The sequence below is a fragment of the Cheilinus undulatus genome, linkage group 18 (genome assembly GCF_018320785.1).
Source record: "Cheilinus undulatus linkage group 18, ASM1832078v1, whole genome shotgun sequence".
NCBI classification, from domain to species: Eukaryota; Metazoa; Chordata; class Actinopteri; order Labriformes; family Labridae; genus Cheilinus; species Cheilinus undulatus.
In genome coordinates this window covers 2,280,969-2,293,887 of record NC_054882.1, presented here as the reverse complement: position 1 = coordinate 2,293,887, position 12,919 = coordinate 2,280,969, and the positions used below count along the sequence as shown (strand labels likewise).

Here is a 12,919-nt window from a genome sequence, read left to right as displayed (position 1 = left end):
TTTGAATCCCTTGTAAAAAAAAAAAAAAAAACCCTACACTCATGTGCATGGATTGTTTTGGTGCTTGAAATAGGTCTGCTAAAGTTTTAGTTTCACAAAAGCAGTGGAATATATGAAGAAAATAATCGCCAAGTGCAGAAAACATGTTGACAATGACATTTGTCACATGGTTTCAGAGCATAAATGTGGTCTGTCGTTCTTTCTTTCTTTTTTTTTTTTTTAACCAAATGTCTCAAATATGAGAAAAATGAGGCTGAATTACCTCCAGTTTCCTCGTACAGCAGCTATGCCGCATTCCGCCAGCGAATCATACTGCAGAGCAAATTGCTCCTAACCTTGCAAAGCAGATGGATTTTACGTGTTTCTCACTGGCAAATCCATCTTGCAAAGCTCCCGTCTGAACCGTTTGGGCCCAGTTAGAAAGAGACAGGACCGATCAGCGTCGAGGGGCAGTACTTTCAGGCACGGCAGAGTCGTGACGTCAGCAAGCAGCAATGAGAGGCTGGTGCAATTATGGCGGAGGAGATTAGCGTGGATGCTGCTAAAGCGCCAGTTTCAGATAGATCAGAACTTGACGACATTTCTTCATTAAAAGAACAAAGAACAGCAGTGAGTTGTTTTCTTTTCAAAAATGACAAAAGTCGAGTACTGACATGTCTACAGTCGCCATGGTTCGCGTTACGCAGTTCTCTATGGAGTTTACTCCTCGGTAGCGGCTACGTCACGTGTTTTGTTGCTCTGATTGGCCCGTAAAGATGTGACAGACAGAACGTCCACCCAATCACCCTCTGAGTTTGTCTTCAAAGGCTCTGCCCTTTCCTAAACACCATCTATGAGAGGTTTACGTGCCAGGTTACTGCAGGTCAATTTAGAACGCCGGCCGCTGTCAATTTCCGTTGACCAGAACGTTCCAAACAGGAAGTCAAAGGCAAAGAGTATCTACGTCTTTCAAAACACAACACAATGCACAGACTATGGATTGTAAATCATCACTGTATCAACATTAGGTCTCATCCTGCAGCTAGAACAAAAGGTCACTGAGAGGTCAGAGGTTCACAGAGCTACAACAGCACCATTGACGAGGAAAAGTTAACTTTTGAGGAACTGAAGCCGACATATGTTTCACGAAACCACACATCCTTAATTCAGCTTGTTCACTTCCTGATCTACTCACCCATGGCAGAAGCAATAATATCATGGACTCATGCAGGAATGGATGATAAATTAACCTCCAAAAAAGGTAAAATAGTCTGTTGTTGACGTGCCATTCCTGCGTGAACCCGCAGATCTCCCGTGATCTCTGCCTGCTGATCAAGGCTGCACGCCAAGAAACACACACTTCCAGTAGACGAGGTCGCTCCCCTTCAGTCAGAGCAAAACTGTGGCTCTGTGGAGCATGGTGCAGGTGTTGTATGTGGAAATTAAAGGTTACTCTCTCCAGCAAAAACTATGATAGGGAGGGCCTTAAGGCCCATTTATACTCCCTTTACGTACGAAAATGTATACATCCCCTCCAAACGATGTTACCATCACTGCTTACATACTTCCATGTGTCCTTTACATTGGCGGGGATGTTAACCATTACATCCACGGGGGGGCAGCCAGAGTCAAAAGTTTATGACAACAACAAACTCAAAAACAAACATGGCGACTGTGGAGGAGGTATTGATAATGTACCTCTTGCATTAAAGACAAAAACGGAGGCAGCGTTTCAAACCAACTTGCACAACTTTTCCTCAAAAAGTTCCGCCATTGTTATTCCTTCTTCGTGTCTCATTAGAGCTACATATCAGGTAGTGACAGCAGCACTGCCCCCACGGTTTCCGGTGGTACTGCTCTGTTTGGCCCGTATCTGTAAGCTTTATGGAAGCGTGCAGAAATACGCAAGAAATGAATGGGGAGCACGGACAGAAGGCTCCGTCTGTATCTGGATTTGTATTTAACGTTGAGCATAAATGGGCCAACCAGTGATGCACATTCAGAGGTGACGACAAGCGCCCATTGCTCTCTTAGTGGCCCTGTAACTCTGGCTGAGAATCACTTGGGATGGCAAGAGAGGATGGAATTGAAAGATGAGATTCTCCTTTTCACGGAGTGTTTGAACCGCATTTCTATGATTTAAAATTATAAAGATATTAAAAAAAACATGGGGAAACACACTGGCGAGTGCACGGACCTCACAGGGTTAAAGGATGGACAATAAGAAAGCAAAAAAAGAAGCACGCTCCTTAGCAGGACAATAAAAAAAGGTACAAACCTGAGGATTCAAAAAAAGTCTTCTTATGTAGTTTTATTTCTAGGCAAGGCAGTGACCACGACACGTTTGCAAGGCCAGGAAGGCCACAACTTCTGCAGCTTCTGATCGAAACTAGCCTGCATGAAAAGTTGTTTTGACTTTTCTAGTCTTGCAGCAGAAACGTCTTGTCTCTGCGTTTTCTGCTGCACATTTCAGCCTCTTAAAGATGCTAAATGTCTCATTTATTTGCTGCGTGTGTCCATCTTATCTCGTGTTTTATATTCCCTCCTGCTTTACCAATTAAATCCACGTCTTCCTTCACGTTCGCGTCTCACCGTGGAGGTTACGCTGACCTTGCTGTAGCTCGCTTTGTCTGGCCTCACGCGCCAGCCGTCACGTTAGCTAGTTATCAGTCGGACACAACGGGCTCCGTGAACCAGGCAGTGCTATTAGACAGTCTGACAATGATACACCGTCCCGCCGAGACTCCTCGCATACACACGTGTGTGCAGAGAAACCCTCGGCACTCTGGGTATTGTCCAAAGATCACAGGCGTAGGTGAGTTGTTCTTTTTAATTAATCATTTGTCCTTCAAACGAGGGAAACTTTCCGTGCCGTAGATAATTAGGTCCCAGAGTCGGAGCCGGCAGCCACCTGCTGCCTTTGTAGCCCTAATCTTTGTCTTGTAGGAGCGCCGTCCCAGAAGACGCCGCGGCAATGCACGCTCGACGAGCAGAATGAGAAAACACCTCTGAGTCCCCACATCCTCCTCCTCCTCCTCCTGCTCTTCTCTTTCTTTCATTCTTCCTCTTTTTCTCCTTAATGCTCCCTCCGCTCCTCCTCCTCCTCCTCTTTCTTCTTCTTCTTTTTATTCCTCTGCAGGCGATAGCTGAGGTCAGAGGAATTATGTTGTCTGCTTGTCCTTCTGGGCCGTCCGTTTGAATGTGATAACTCAAAGGAGCTTTCTTCAAACTTTGCACAAATGTCCACTCTGCCTTGAGGAGGAATTTATTAGATTTTGGAGGTCAAAGGTCAAGGTCATTGGGCCTTATGATCAGTTTTTGCATAAAACACTTCTATGAATTGCAGCACGTGGCCCTTTTTGTCTTTCCTCACTGCAGAGTTCTTACTACATTCTTATTCCCTCTCCTCCAACTCCTCTTCATCAACTTCTACATTTTATCTTCTTCTTTTACTCCCATCTGTTCACCTTCCTACTCCTCTTCCTCTCTTTCATTTACCTTCCACTCTCATCTTGTTCTCTGCCTCTTCCTCCCTGTCATCTTTTTAAAAGTCTTGTACATTTGTTAGCTGTTTCCTCTTTTCTACTTCCTCCACAATATTTGCCTTCTCCTGCCATCGCTAGTTATGTTTGCATGTGCAATACTTCCTCAGTCCGATTAAAACTGCTCTAATGGCATTTCCAACTTCACAGTTCACATGGAGGCTAATTAAAATGATTGATTAAACCTGTACCAAACATGTAATCTGAATAGAAACATGTAGATATGCTAAAACAGCAGAAGAGGAGGCTGGTCCTTCCTGTTAAACCCAATGAAATATGTTGTTTGACTCCATGTTTCCTAACCTTAATCTTGCAAAGCAGATGGATGTACCAGACTCCATCTCTGCCACCAGGCAAATCCACCTTGAAAAGCTTCAATCCACTAACCAAGCACTGATTGGACCAATCAGGGCTGTTTAAGGAGAATGAGACGGTAGATATGGGCGGGGTTTATTAATGCTAGCTGTTTGCAACGGCTGCCTGCAGTGGTGATTAGCTTGGATGTAGCTGCAGCATGGTGGTAGCTTTATCAGAACTGGACCACGTTTCTGTGGGAAATAAAGAGTACAAACTACTGCTTCGGCGTGAGTTTGTGATCGCTGTGGTGGGGTTTGCTGGTATGTCCAATAAAACAGTTCACTGAAAGCTTGGCAGAGATGTTTTTTATTCACTGAGCAGCTCCGCCCTTAACAGCTACAGCTTGCCCCTTTTCACCATCTTTTCCCATCTTTTGCCCATTCAAGCTACCTTTTGCCATTAAATAACATTTGTTTCCTCTTTTGTTGCCAGCTTTGCCACCTCTTTAAGCCACTTTTATCCCATTTCTGCCCTTTTCACCACTTTTCACCCATTTCATCTACCTTATGCCACTAGAAACCACTAGTTTCCTATTTTTTGGACATTTCTGCCACTCTTGACTGCTTTTGCCCATTTTAGTCACTTTTCACTCATTTTTCTGTCATTTCTGACCCATTTTTGCTACTTTCTAAACCTATTTCCATGTTTCCTCCCCATTTCCGCCCCTTTCATCCATTTTTGTTGCTTATTGACCGATTTTGCCATCTTTAACTTATTTTTAATGCTACTTGAGCTGTTTTTGCTACTTTAGATCGTGGCTCTTGCAAAGGTATTTTCCAACAATTTGGCTCTTTGGTTCAGTAACACTGTTCTGCGGTGATTAGTTATGTTGTCCACATCTCTTCCTCCTCTTCTTATCTTCATCTTTGAATTCATCATGTTCTACCCTCTTCCTCTTTTACCTGCTCCTCCTCCTCCTCCTCTTGTCTCTCTCTCCTCACATCCCTCCTGTGTTTTCCTCTTCCTCTTCTCTATCCTCCTGCTGTTTGTTCCTCTTCCTTGTGTCTGTGTGTGTGATTGTGTGTGTGTGTGTGATTGTGTGTGTGTGATTGCGTGTTTCAGTTGGGGAAACTAATCCCATTAATTCAAAGTGAGTAACAAAGAGAGAGAGAGGGTCCTGCTCCCTCGTTGTCCGTCCGTCCTCGCTCTCTTCTGTTTCCTCTCTCTCTCCATCATCATTATTCCTCCGTCAGATCCTCGGCTGATTTCCTGGAGGACTCGGAGAGAGAATGGACTGAGGGATGGAGGGATGGAGGAGCTTTCTCCATCCTTCTCTTTAACTCTTTCTTCTTTGTCGTACCTCCTCTCTTTATCTCCTCCCTCTGACACTCTTCTTTCTTTTCTTTCTTTATTTTTCCTTCTTGCTTTTTTCTTCTGTCTCCTGCATTTTTGTCCTCATCTCTCCCTCCTTTCCCTCCTTTTCTCTTTCCTTACTCTCCAGTCTTTCTTCTCTTCTTCCATCTTCACTTTTACTCCTTGTCTTTCCCCCTTTATCTCTATTTTTTCCTTTTTCATCTCCTTTTCCTCTTCAATCTCTCTCCTCCTCCTCCTCCTTTTATTTATTTTCTCCTCCCCCTTTACACCGTCCTCTCCCTCCCTCTCTCCCTCCCTCGCCTCTTGTCTTTCCCTCTTCAAGGACATTTATATTATAAAGGCTGAATTTGCATATTAATTCATTTCTTTCAATTTTTTCAGATTAGACGTTGTCAACACGTATCAGCGCTGATCAAACCGCCGCGTCCACCGGAGACCCGGCGTGCCGGCTCCTGTTTGTGTGTGTTTGTGTGGGTGTGTTAGGGGGATTACATGGAGGAGAAGAAAGAAGTTATAAAGGAGGAAAAGCCAGCGATCGGCAGACAGGAGCAGATCAGAGAGGAGGACTGACATTTGTTCACATTTAAAACAGCACAGGTTTACATTCAGGAGGCTGACCCTCCATGGCTCCAACCAACAGAGCCGCACAAGTCTCAGCAGGCCCTCCTTAAGACAGGGGTGTCAGACTCAGTCACAGCAGGGGCCGGATTCTGGATTCAGGTCTAACCCGAGGGCCTGACAGGGTCAGGATTTAACCATAAACTGTCATCCTGAATGATTTTGGGATTAGAAGGTCAATATGATGAGTTAAAAACTCAAAATCTGAGATAAAACATCAAACTTATAAGTCTGAAAAGTAAAACACGACATTTAAAGACAAAACAATGTTTTTAAAGGTCAAAATATGAGATCAAAGTCAAAATCATGACTTTTAAAGGTCAAAAAATGTGCTAAAAGTCAAAGTTAGGAGTTGAAATGGTCAGCAAAACAAAAAAGTTATAAATTGGGATATTTAACAAACAAAATGTGAGATAAACATTGAAATCATGAGTTAAAACTGTGAAAATATGAGAATAAATTTCAAATTCATGAGTTTTTAAAGTCAAAATATGGAATAATGTCAAAAATCATGAGTTTGAAAGGCAAAAAACAAGATAAAAGTCAAAGTTAGGAGTTGAAAAAAGGTCAAAACATGAGATAAAAGTCAAACTCATGACTTTAAAAGGTCAAAATAAGATTTAAAATGTAAAAATATGAATCTTAAAGGTAAAATTATGAGATAAAAAGTTACAATTATGAGATGGAAGGGTTGACTTTTTCCCTGACTCAGCAAGGATATTATAAATCATCCAGATTAAGTTTATATTTTTACACTGGAGGAAATCTGCAGACCTCATACTGGTGGACCAGTTCTAATATAACTATCATATGATCTGGTGGGCCGAGTATAAATGCACCATGGTCCAAAAGTGGCAAAAAAGAGAGAAAAGTGACTGAAATGGGCAAAAAGCAGTCAATAGTAGCAAATAAAGGGCAATAATTAGGAACAAACTGATAATTAATGGCAAAAGGAAGGTTTAATGGGCAAAAAAATAGTGAAAAGGGGCAAAAATGGGATAAAAGGCAATAAAATGGTATTAATAACAAATGCTTCCTCCTTTATAGACTAAAGCTTCCCCTCCTCCACCCCAGCCTCCTCCTTTATAGACTAAAGCTTCCCCTCCTCCACCCCAGCCTCCTCCTTTATAGACTAAAGCCTCCTCTCCTCCACCCCAGCCTCCTCCTTTATAGACTAAAGCTTCCTCTCCTCCACCCCAGCCTCCTCCTTTATAGACTAAAGCCTCCTCTCCTCCACCCCAGCCTCCTCCTTTATAGACTAAAGCTTCCTCTCCTCCACCCCAGCCTCCTCCTTTATAGACTAAAGCTTCCTCTCCTCCACCCCAGCCTCCTCCTTTATAGACTAAAGCCTCCTCTCCTCCACCCCAGCCTCCTCCTTTATAGACTAAAGCTTCCCCTCCTCCACCCCAGCCTCCTCCTTTATAGACTAAAGCCTCCTCTCCTCCACCCCAGCCTCCTCCTTTATAGACTAAAGCTTCCCCTCCTCCACCCCAGCCTCCTCCTTTATAGACTAAAGCTTCCATGCTCTCTCATGGATGATTTTAAACATGTAAATGCTGCCTGTCCGGTTTTAGTGATCAACCATGTAGCGTGTTTTGAAGTTGTATGAGAAATTCTGATGACAGAACTTTTGTTTGACTTATTTTTGATTATCTTTAACCTTTTTTAGAAATGCTCCCACACTAGCCTTGCTTTTTTATGGACTTAAACCTCATGCTTAGGAGATTGAAAGTCATTAGGAAAAATCTGATCAAGTACTCACAGGTGTCCTGTTATAATCAGGAGAGTCGCCCCCTGCTGGTCAGTTTTAAAGCCTTAAATACACCTGCACCATGCTTTAAACCCTCCTCTCTTCCTGTGTGTCTGAGATGAGACGTTTCCCAGCTGTCTTCGCTCCCATCACTCCGTCTGATGGATGGAGGAGTTATGAATATGCAGTCGATTCCTGGCTGACAAATGGAGTGTCTCACCTTCAGGAGACGCTCGCCGAGGCTGGAGGAGGAGAAGGGAGAAAAATGAACTTCATGTGTGGGATTCTGAGCTTCCATCCTGAGCTGAATCTTCTTTAGTCACACCTTTAATTTATGTTTAACCATCTCGTTTGGTTGTTTTCTTCCCGTCTAGGGTCCTGACGTGTTTTGACATTTCTCTCTTTGATTGCTGCGAGCCGCTCTGTGATGATTGACAGTTTGACAGAGGCTGTGATTGGCTGACTGCTTCTGCTGACAGGATAAATGCTCTATTTGTTTTACACCAATTAAAATCATTCTCTTGTTTAAAAAACTCATTTTTATCACTTTATGAAGGAATTTCGTTGACTTTGGAGTCAAAGCATCCTCGTCTGCATCTGAATCCATCTACTCAGAGGAAACCCAATCAAATATATTGATTCTGTTTAAGTTTAAGCTGTTCAACTTTGCATGTTTTTGTGTTTTTGTCTCTTCAGTGGAGTCGAGTAGTCCCAGCCTCCTGGCTCCTGATAACAGTCTGGAACGATCCTTCTTCATCAGGATGAAGTCGACGCTCACAAAGAGAGGAGTGCACATCAAATCCTCAGGATACAAGGTGAGAAGTTTACCTCTTTGCAGCCTGGAACATGCTAAAAACACTTCCAAAACTGCAAATCTCACACAGTCATAATGCTACTTTAGAGTAAACGAGCTAAATGTGGCTAGCTGTTAGCTTCCTGCTACATCCATTGATGGGGAAACACACCAACTGTGCATCCTAGTTGATCTCAGAACTCCTCAGATGGACCTCAGTACGCTAAAGAGCTTCATGTTTACAAACGTCACCATGGCTGGGTTTGCTGTGCTTCCTCTTTTCTCATAAACCCATATTTTATTCATAATAAAGCATAAACAACATGTCAGATGTTAAAATTGAGACATTTCATGACAAACATTAGCTCATTTTGAATTTGATGGCAGCAACACATCTCAAAAAAGTTGGGACAGGGCAACACAAGGCTGGAAAAGTAAATGGTACTAATGAAAAACAATTATTTTAGAGAGGCAGACTCTCTCAGAAGTCTAGATGCACTGAAATCAGAAATCATCGTCTGTCAACACAGATGGCCGTGCCATCCACCAATGACAGTTAAAGCTGGATCATGGAGAGAAGAAGCCATATGTGAACAGGATCCAGAAACACCGCCGTCTTCTCTGGACCATTTTTTTCCACTGCTTTTCACCCATTTAAGCTATCTTTAGCCATTAAATCCCACTTGTTTCCCTTTTCTTGCCTATTTTTTCCGCTGTTGACTGCTTATGCCCATTTTATTCACTTTGAACTCATTTTTTTGCCACTTTTAGACCATTTTTTTACTTCCTGTGACTCACTTTTTTGTCACTTCTCACCCATTTTTGCTGCTTTCTCACCGTTTTTCCACCTTTTCCTCCCCATTCCGCCTATCTTCACCCATTTTTGTTGTTTTTGGACCATTTTTGCCACTGTTATTGCTACTTCAAGCTGTTTTTGCCACTTTTCACCATCTAGATTGTGGCTCTTGTAAAAGTATTTTTCAACAGTTAGGCTCTTTGGTTGAGTAAAACCGTTTTAGAGCAACATAATGCTCCCATCCAGACAACGTCTCTGTCAGGGAAGGCCTTGACTATTTCATTGAGACCATGCTAAACCACATACCACATCCTTCACAACAGCATGGCTTCACAGGAGAAGAGTCAGGGTCCTGAACTGGCCTGATTGCAGTCCAGACCTTTTGGGATAAGAATGGGACAACATTCCTCTCCCATAACTCCAGCAGCTGGTGTTGAGGAGATCTTAAACAATGGTAGACATGGCCCTGTCCTTACTTTTATGAGATGTGTTACCTCCATCAAATTCAAAATGAGCTAAAATTTCCATGAAACGGTAAAAAGTCTCAGTTTAACATCTGATATGTTGAAACAACAAATAAACATCTGCTACTGACATCAGTTCATGCTATAGTTTTGCAAACTCTGTGTAGTCAGACCTCAGCATTAGCCCCGCCCCCTTTTTGCTCTAATAGCAGTGAAGGAAGCAGAAGGTTTGACCTTTATGTGATCTTTTCTCCCTCTCCTGCCACAGTTAGATGTTCTCGGTTGTCCGTGTTGACCAGCGTGTCTTTGTTCCTGCGTTCTCCTTGAAGACAGGAGAGTCCACTCTCAGCGCTCGGATTATAGTCTTATTATCTGCCATCGAATGAAGCGATCCATATGGAAATTTATAATCCCACCGTGGACAGGAAGCGGCTCTGACTGTGTGTTCTCAAACGTGTGTGTCCCTCAGGGTGTTTGTGTTTTTATTATTATCATGGATGCACATTTTGTATTTCCTCATAATTCTATGACCACATGAATCCAACATGAAGCACCTCAAACCTGCTCTCCTTAGAGTCCTGGAGCTGCTCTCCTCAGTTTTTAAGTTCTGCTTGTGTTTAAATACCCTTACTGTTTCCGCCTTTGTGTCTGAGCGTGAATGTGTGAGGAAAAACCTCCCTGACTGTGAATGTGAAGGTGTTTATGTCCTATAGGTGTAACACCAGGACTCTTAAGTTGTGTGACCGTCTCTCCGCTCGCACATCGAGAGCTGGGATTAACCAGGATTCTCTGCACCGTGTGTGTGGTCTCTCCTGGTTTATCCTGGACTAATACACCCATTTCTACTCCAGGATGACCCAGTGCTTCAGCGATATACAAGTTCTATAACTTTATTGTCAAAGACAAAAGTTTACAGAAACAAAAGTGATGCATTAAATCTGTTTCATAGTTGAATCAAACTTGTCAGTATTTTTATTTAGATAGGAAAACGATGTAGGGATGCCCTAAACTCTTTTTTTGCAGATGCAGGTCAGCATAGAGTCCGATCAGCCTAAATATCAGCTGGTTAATGGATGGTCTGTCTACTCAGCTTTGTAGTGCCTTGAGGCCTCCTGAAGGGGGCAGTGTAACCTGAAAACAGAAAGTACAAAAGTTACCTGTATTCAATAGTCAGGTTGGTTGACGTTTATATGAGCTGGCCCTAATTTGAGTGCCAGTTTCCTCTCCTCCATTTTTACCTCCACGAAGGAAGTTATGAGATCAGCAGGGTTTTTGTTCGTTCGTTAGTTAGTTAGTTAGTTAGTTAGTTAGTTTGTTTGTTTGTTTGCAACATAACTCAAAAAGTTATGTTGATGATGAAAGTTATTTTGATTACATTTTCAGGAAATGGCATAAGGAAGAACCAATGAGATTTTGGGAGTGATCCGGATCACCGTCTGAATCCAGGAATTTTTGAAAGAGTTCTGTACTATTGGGAGATAGGGCTAATGGCGGAGGTCTGCGCCGTTACCACTTCACACCACGAGATGGCGGACATGAGTAACTTCAATCCCAGCAGCATTTTTGGGTGTGTTTCTATTCAAAGTTTTGGAGTTCATAGAGTTTGAAAGACGCACGCCCGGTCGAGGAGACGAGTCGGAGCGTAACAGAGAGAAAGACAGCGAATTGTAGTGAGAATACTCACAATGCTGGGAGGAATAGAGGAATATTCACCCTCTGACATGACTTCCAGTCGTCCAGTGAGACCATGGATTAACTTGACACGGCAGATAGATTTGTTTCACACATCCATCTGGGAAAGCTTCAATAGGAAACATCTGAGAAAAGGCAGAGGCTTTGAAAAAAAACCCAGAGTGTGATTGGATGAACGTTCTGTCTGTCACATCTCTATGGGCCAATCAGAGCAACAAAACACGTGACGTAGCCGTAGACATAGCTATCCAGCTGTGTGTGCACAGCTACTGAGGACTAACATAAACATGGCAACTATAGACATGTCAGTACTCGACTTTTGCCGTTTTTGAAAAGAAAAAAAAATTACTGATGTTCTTTTTTTTTCTTTTAATGAAGAAATGTCATCAAGTTCTGATAAAACTGGCGCTTTAGCAGCATCCACGCTAAGCTCTTCTGCCATAATTGCACCGGCCTCTTTCTGCTGCCCCTCGTCACTGATTGGTCCTGTCACTTTCTGACTGGATCCAAACGGTTCAGACGGGAGCTTGGCAAGATGGATTCACCAGTGAGAAACAAGGAAACGGGCGTATCCATCTGCTTTGCAAGGTTAACCATGGGTGAGACTGTCAGCGCGTCTGTTTGCACCGACAGGCAATGCGTCTGCCATGACAGTCCACACGTAGCGATACCAATGCTTTGTCTCACCATGCTTCCACCCCACGGGGGGGAGTAATTGGCGAGCCCCGTGGTGGGGGTATCTTGAGGGGGGGTTCAGAACACCGCGAATAGTGACGGAGATTGGGAATGACAAACACTGTGGAGGTAGACACGTGGTAGAAGCCTAGAGTAGAAACCATGGGAGAAAAGGGACAGCCAATGGCGGGAGAGGGACCCAACTGCAGTCAAGATGGCCAACATGGGCGTCACCACACATCCAATCCATGCCAGAAGTCCCAAGTGGAAGTTTCTTCTTCGTGTTGGACTCAGCTGCTAGTGTTGGTCAGTCTTTTTTGCGCCTAAGCCTAACCCTTGGTGCTGAATCTCAAAAATATCACCTTCCCCACTGCCCTACCCTGAACCTAACCACTCAGGTTTTAACGCCTAAGCCTGACCTTAGATGTACGGACTTCCGGTTGAGACTTCTGGTATGGATCGGATGTTTGTCGGCCATCTTGTCTGCAGCAAGATACTCTTGAATGGTGGTGGAGGCCACCTGGTGATGTCAGAATATGCAAATTAGATGAGTGAATTTACTCCCATCACAAAGTTTGGGTCATACTGAAGATTTTTTAAAGGATTATTTACTATTGGGAGATAGGGCTAATGGCGGAGGTCTGCGCTCTCCGAGTGCTTTTCTAGTTTTGGTATTTAATCCACATTTAAAAATTTCAAACTGGTACCAAATGAAGGGCCGTTGGGAGCCAAAAGACCAACTCTTATTACTCGTATTATAATAAAGTACATCCTGTCTCAATTTGAGGATTTTTTTAACGCATTACGATAGCTCTTGTCTATGACGAAATCACTTCCTGCCCCCCGTTCAGAATTCCTTACTGAGAGCTCAGAGTGTTAACCATAGGTGGCCGGCTTCTTCCCATCTGCAGATTATGGATTTTACTGAAAACTGTCCTA

General features: G+C 43.3%; 1 protein-coding gene across 1 annotated transcript in view; it reads left to right on the top strand.

Moving 5' to 3' along the window:
- LOC121526387 (neuronal PAS domain-containing protein 3) overlaps nucleotides 1–12,919 on the top strand; it is a 471,697-nt gene that overhangs the window by 420,818 nt on the left and 37,960 nt on the right. The window contains exon 7 of the mRNA XM_041812958.1: nucleotides 8,257–8,375. Within this exon, the coding sequence (XP_041668892.1) occupies nucleotides 8,257–8,375 (119 nt within the window). The remainder of the gene's footprint in view (nucleotides 1–8,256; nucleotides 8,376–12,919) is intronic.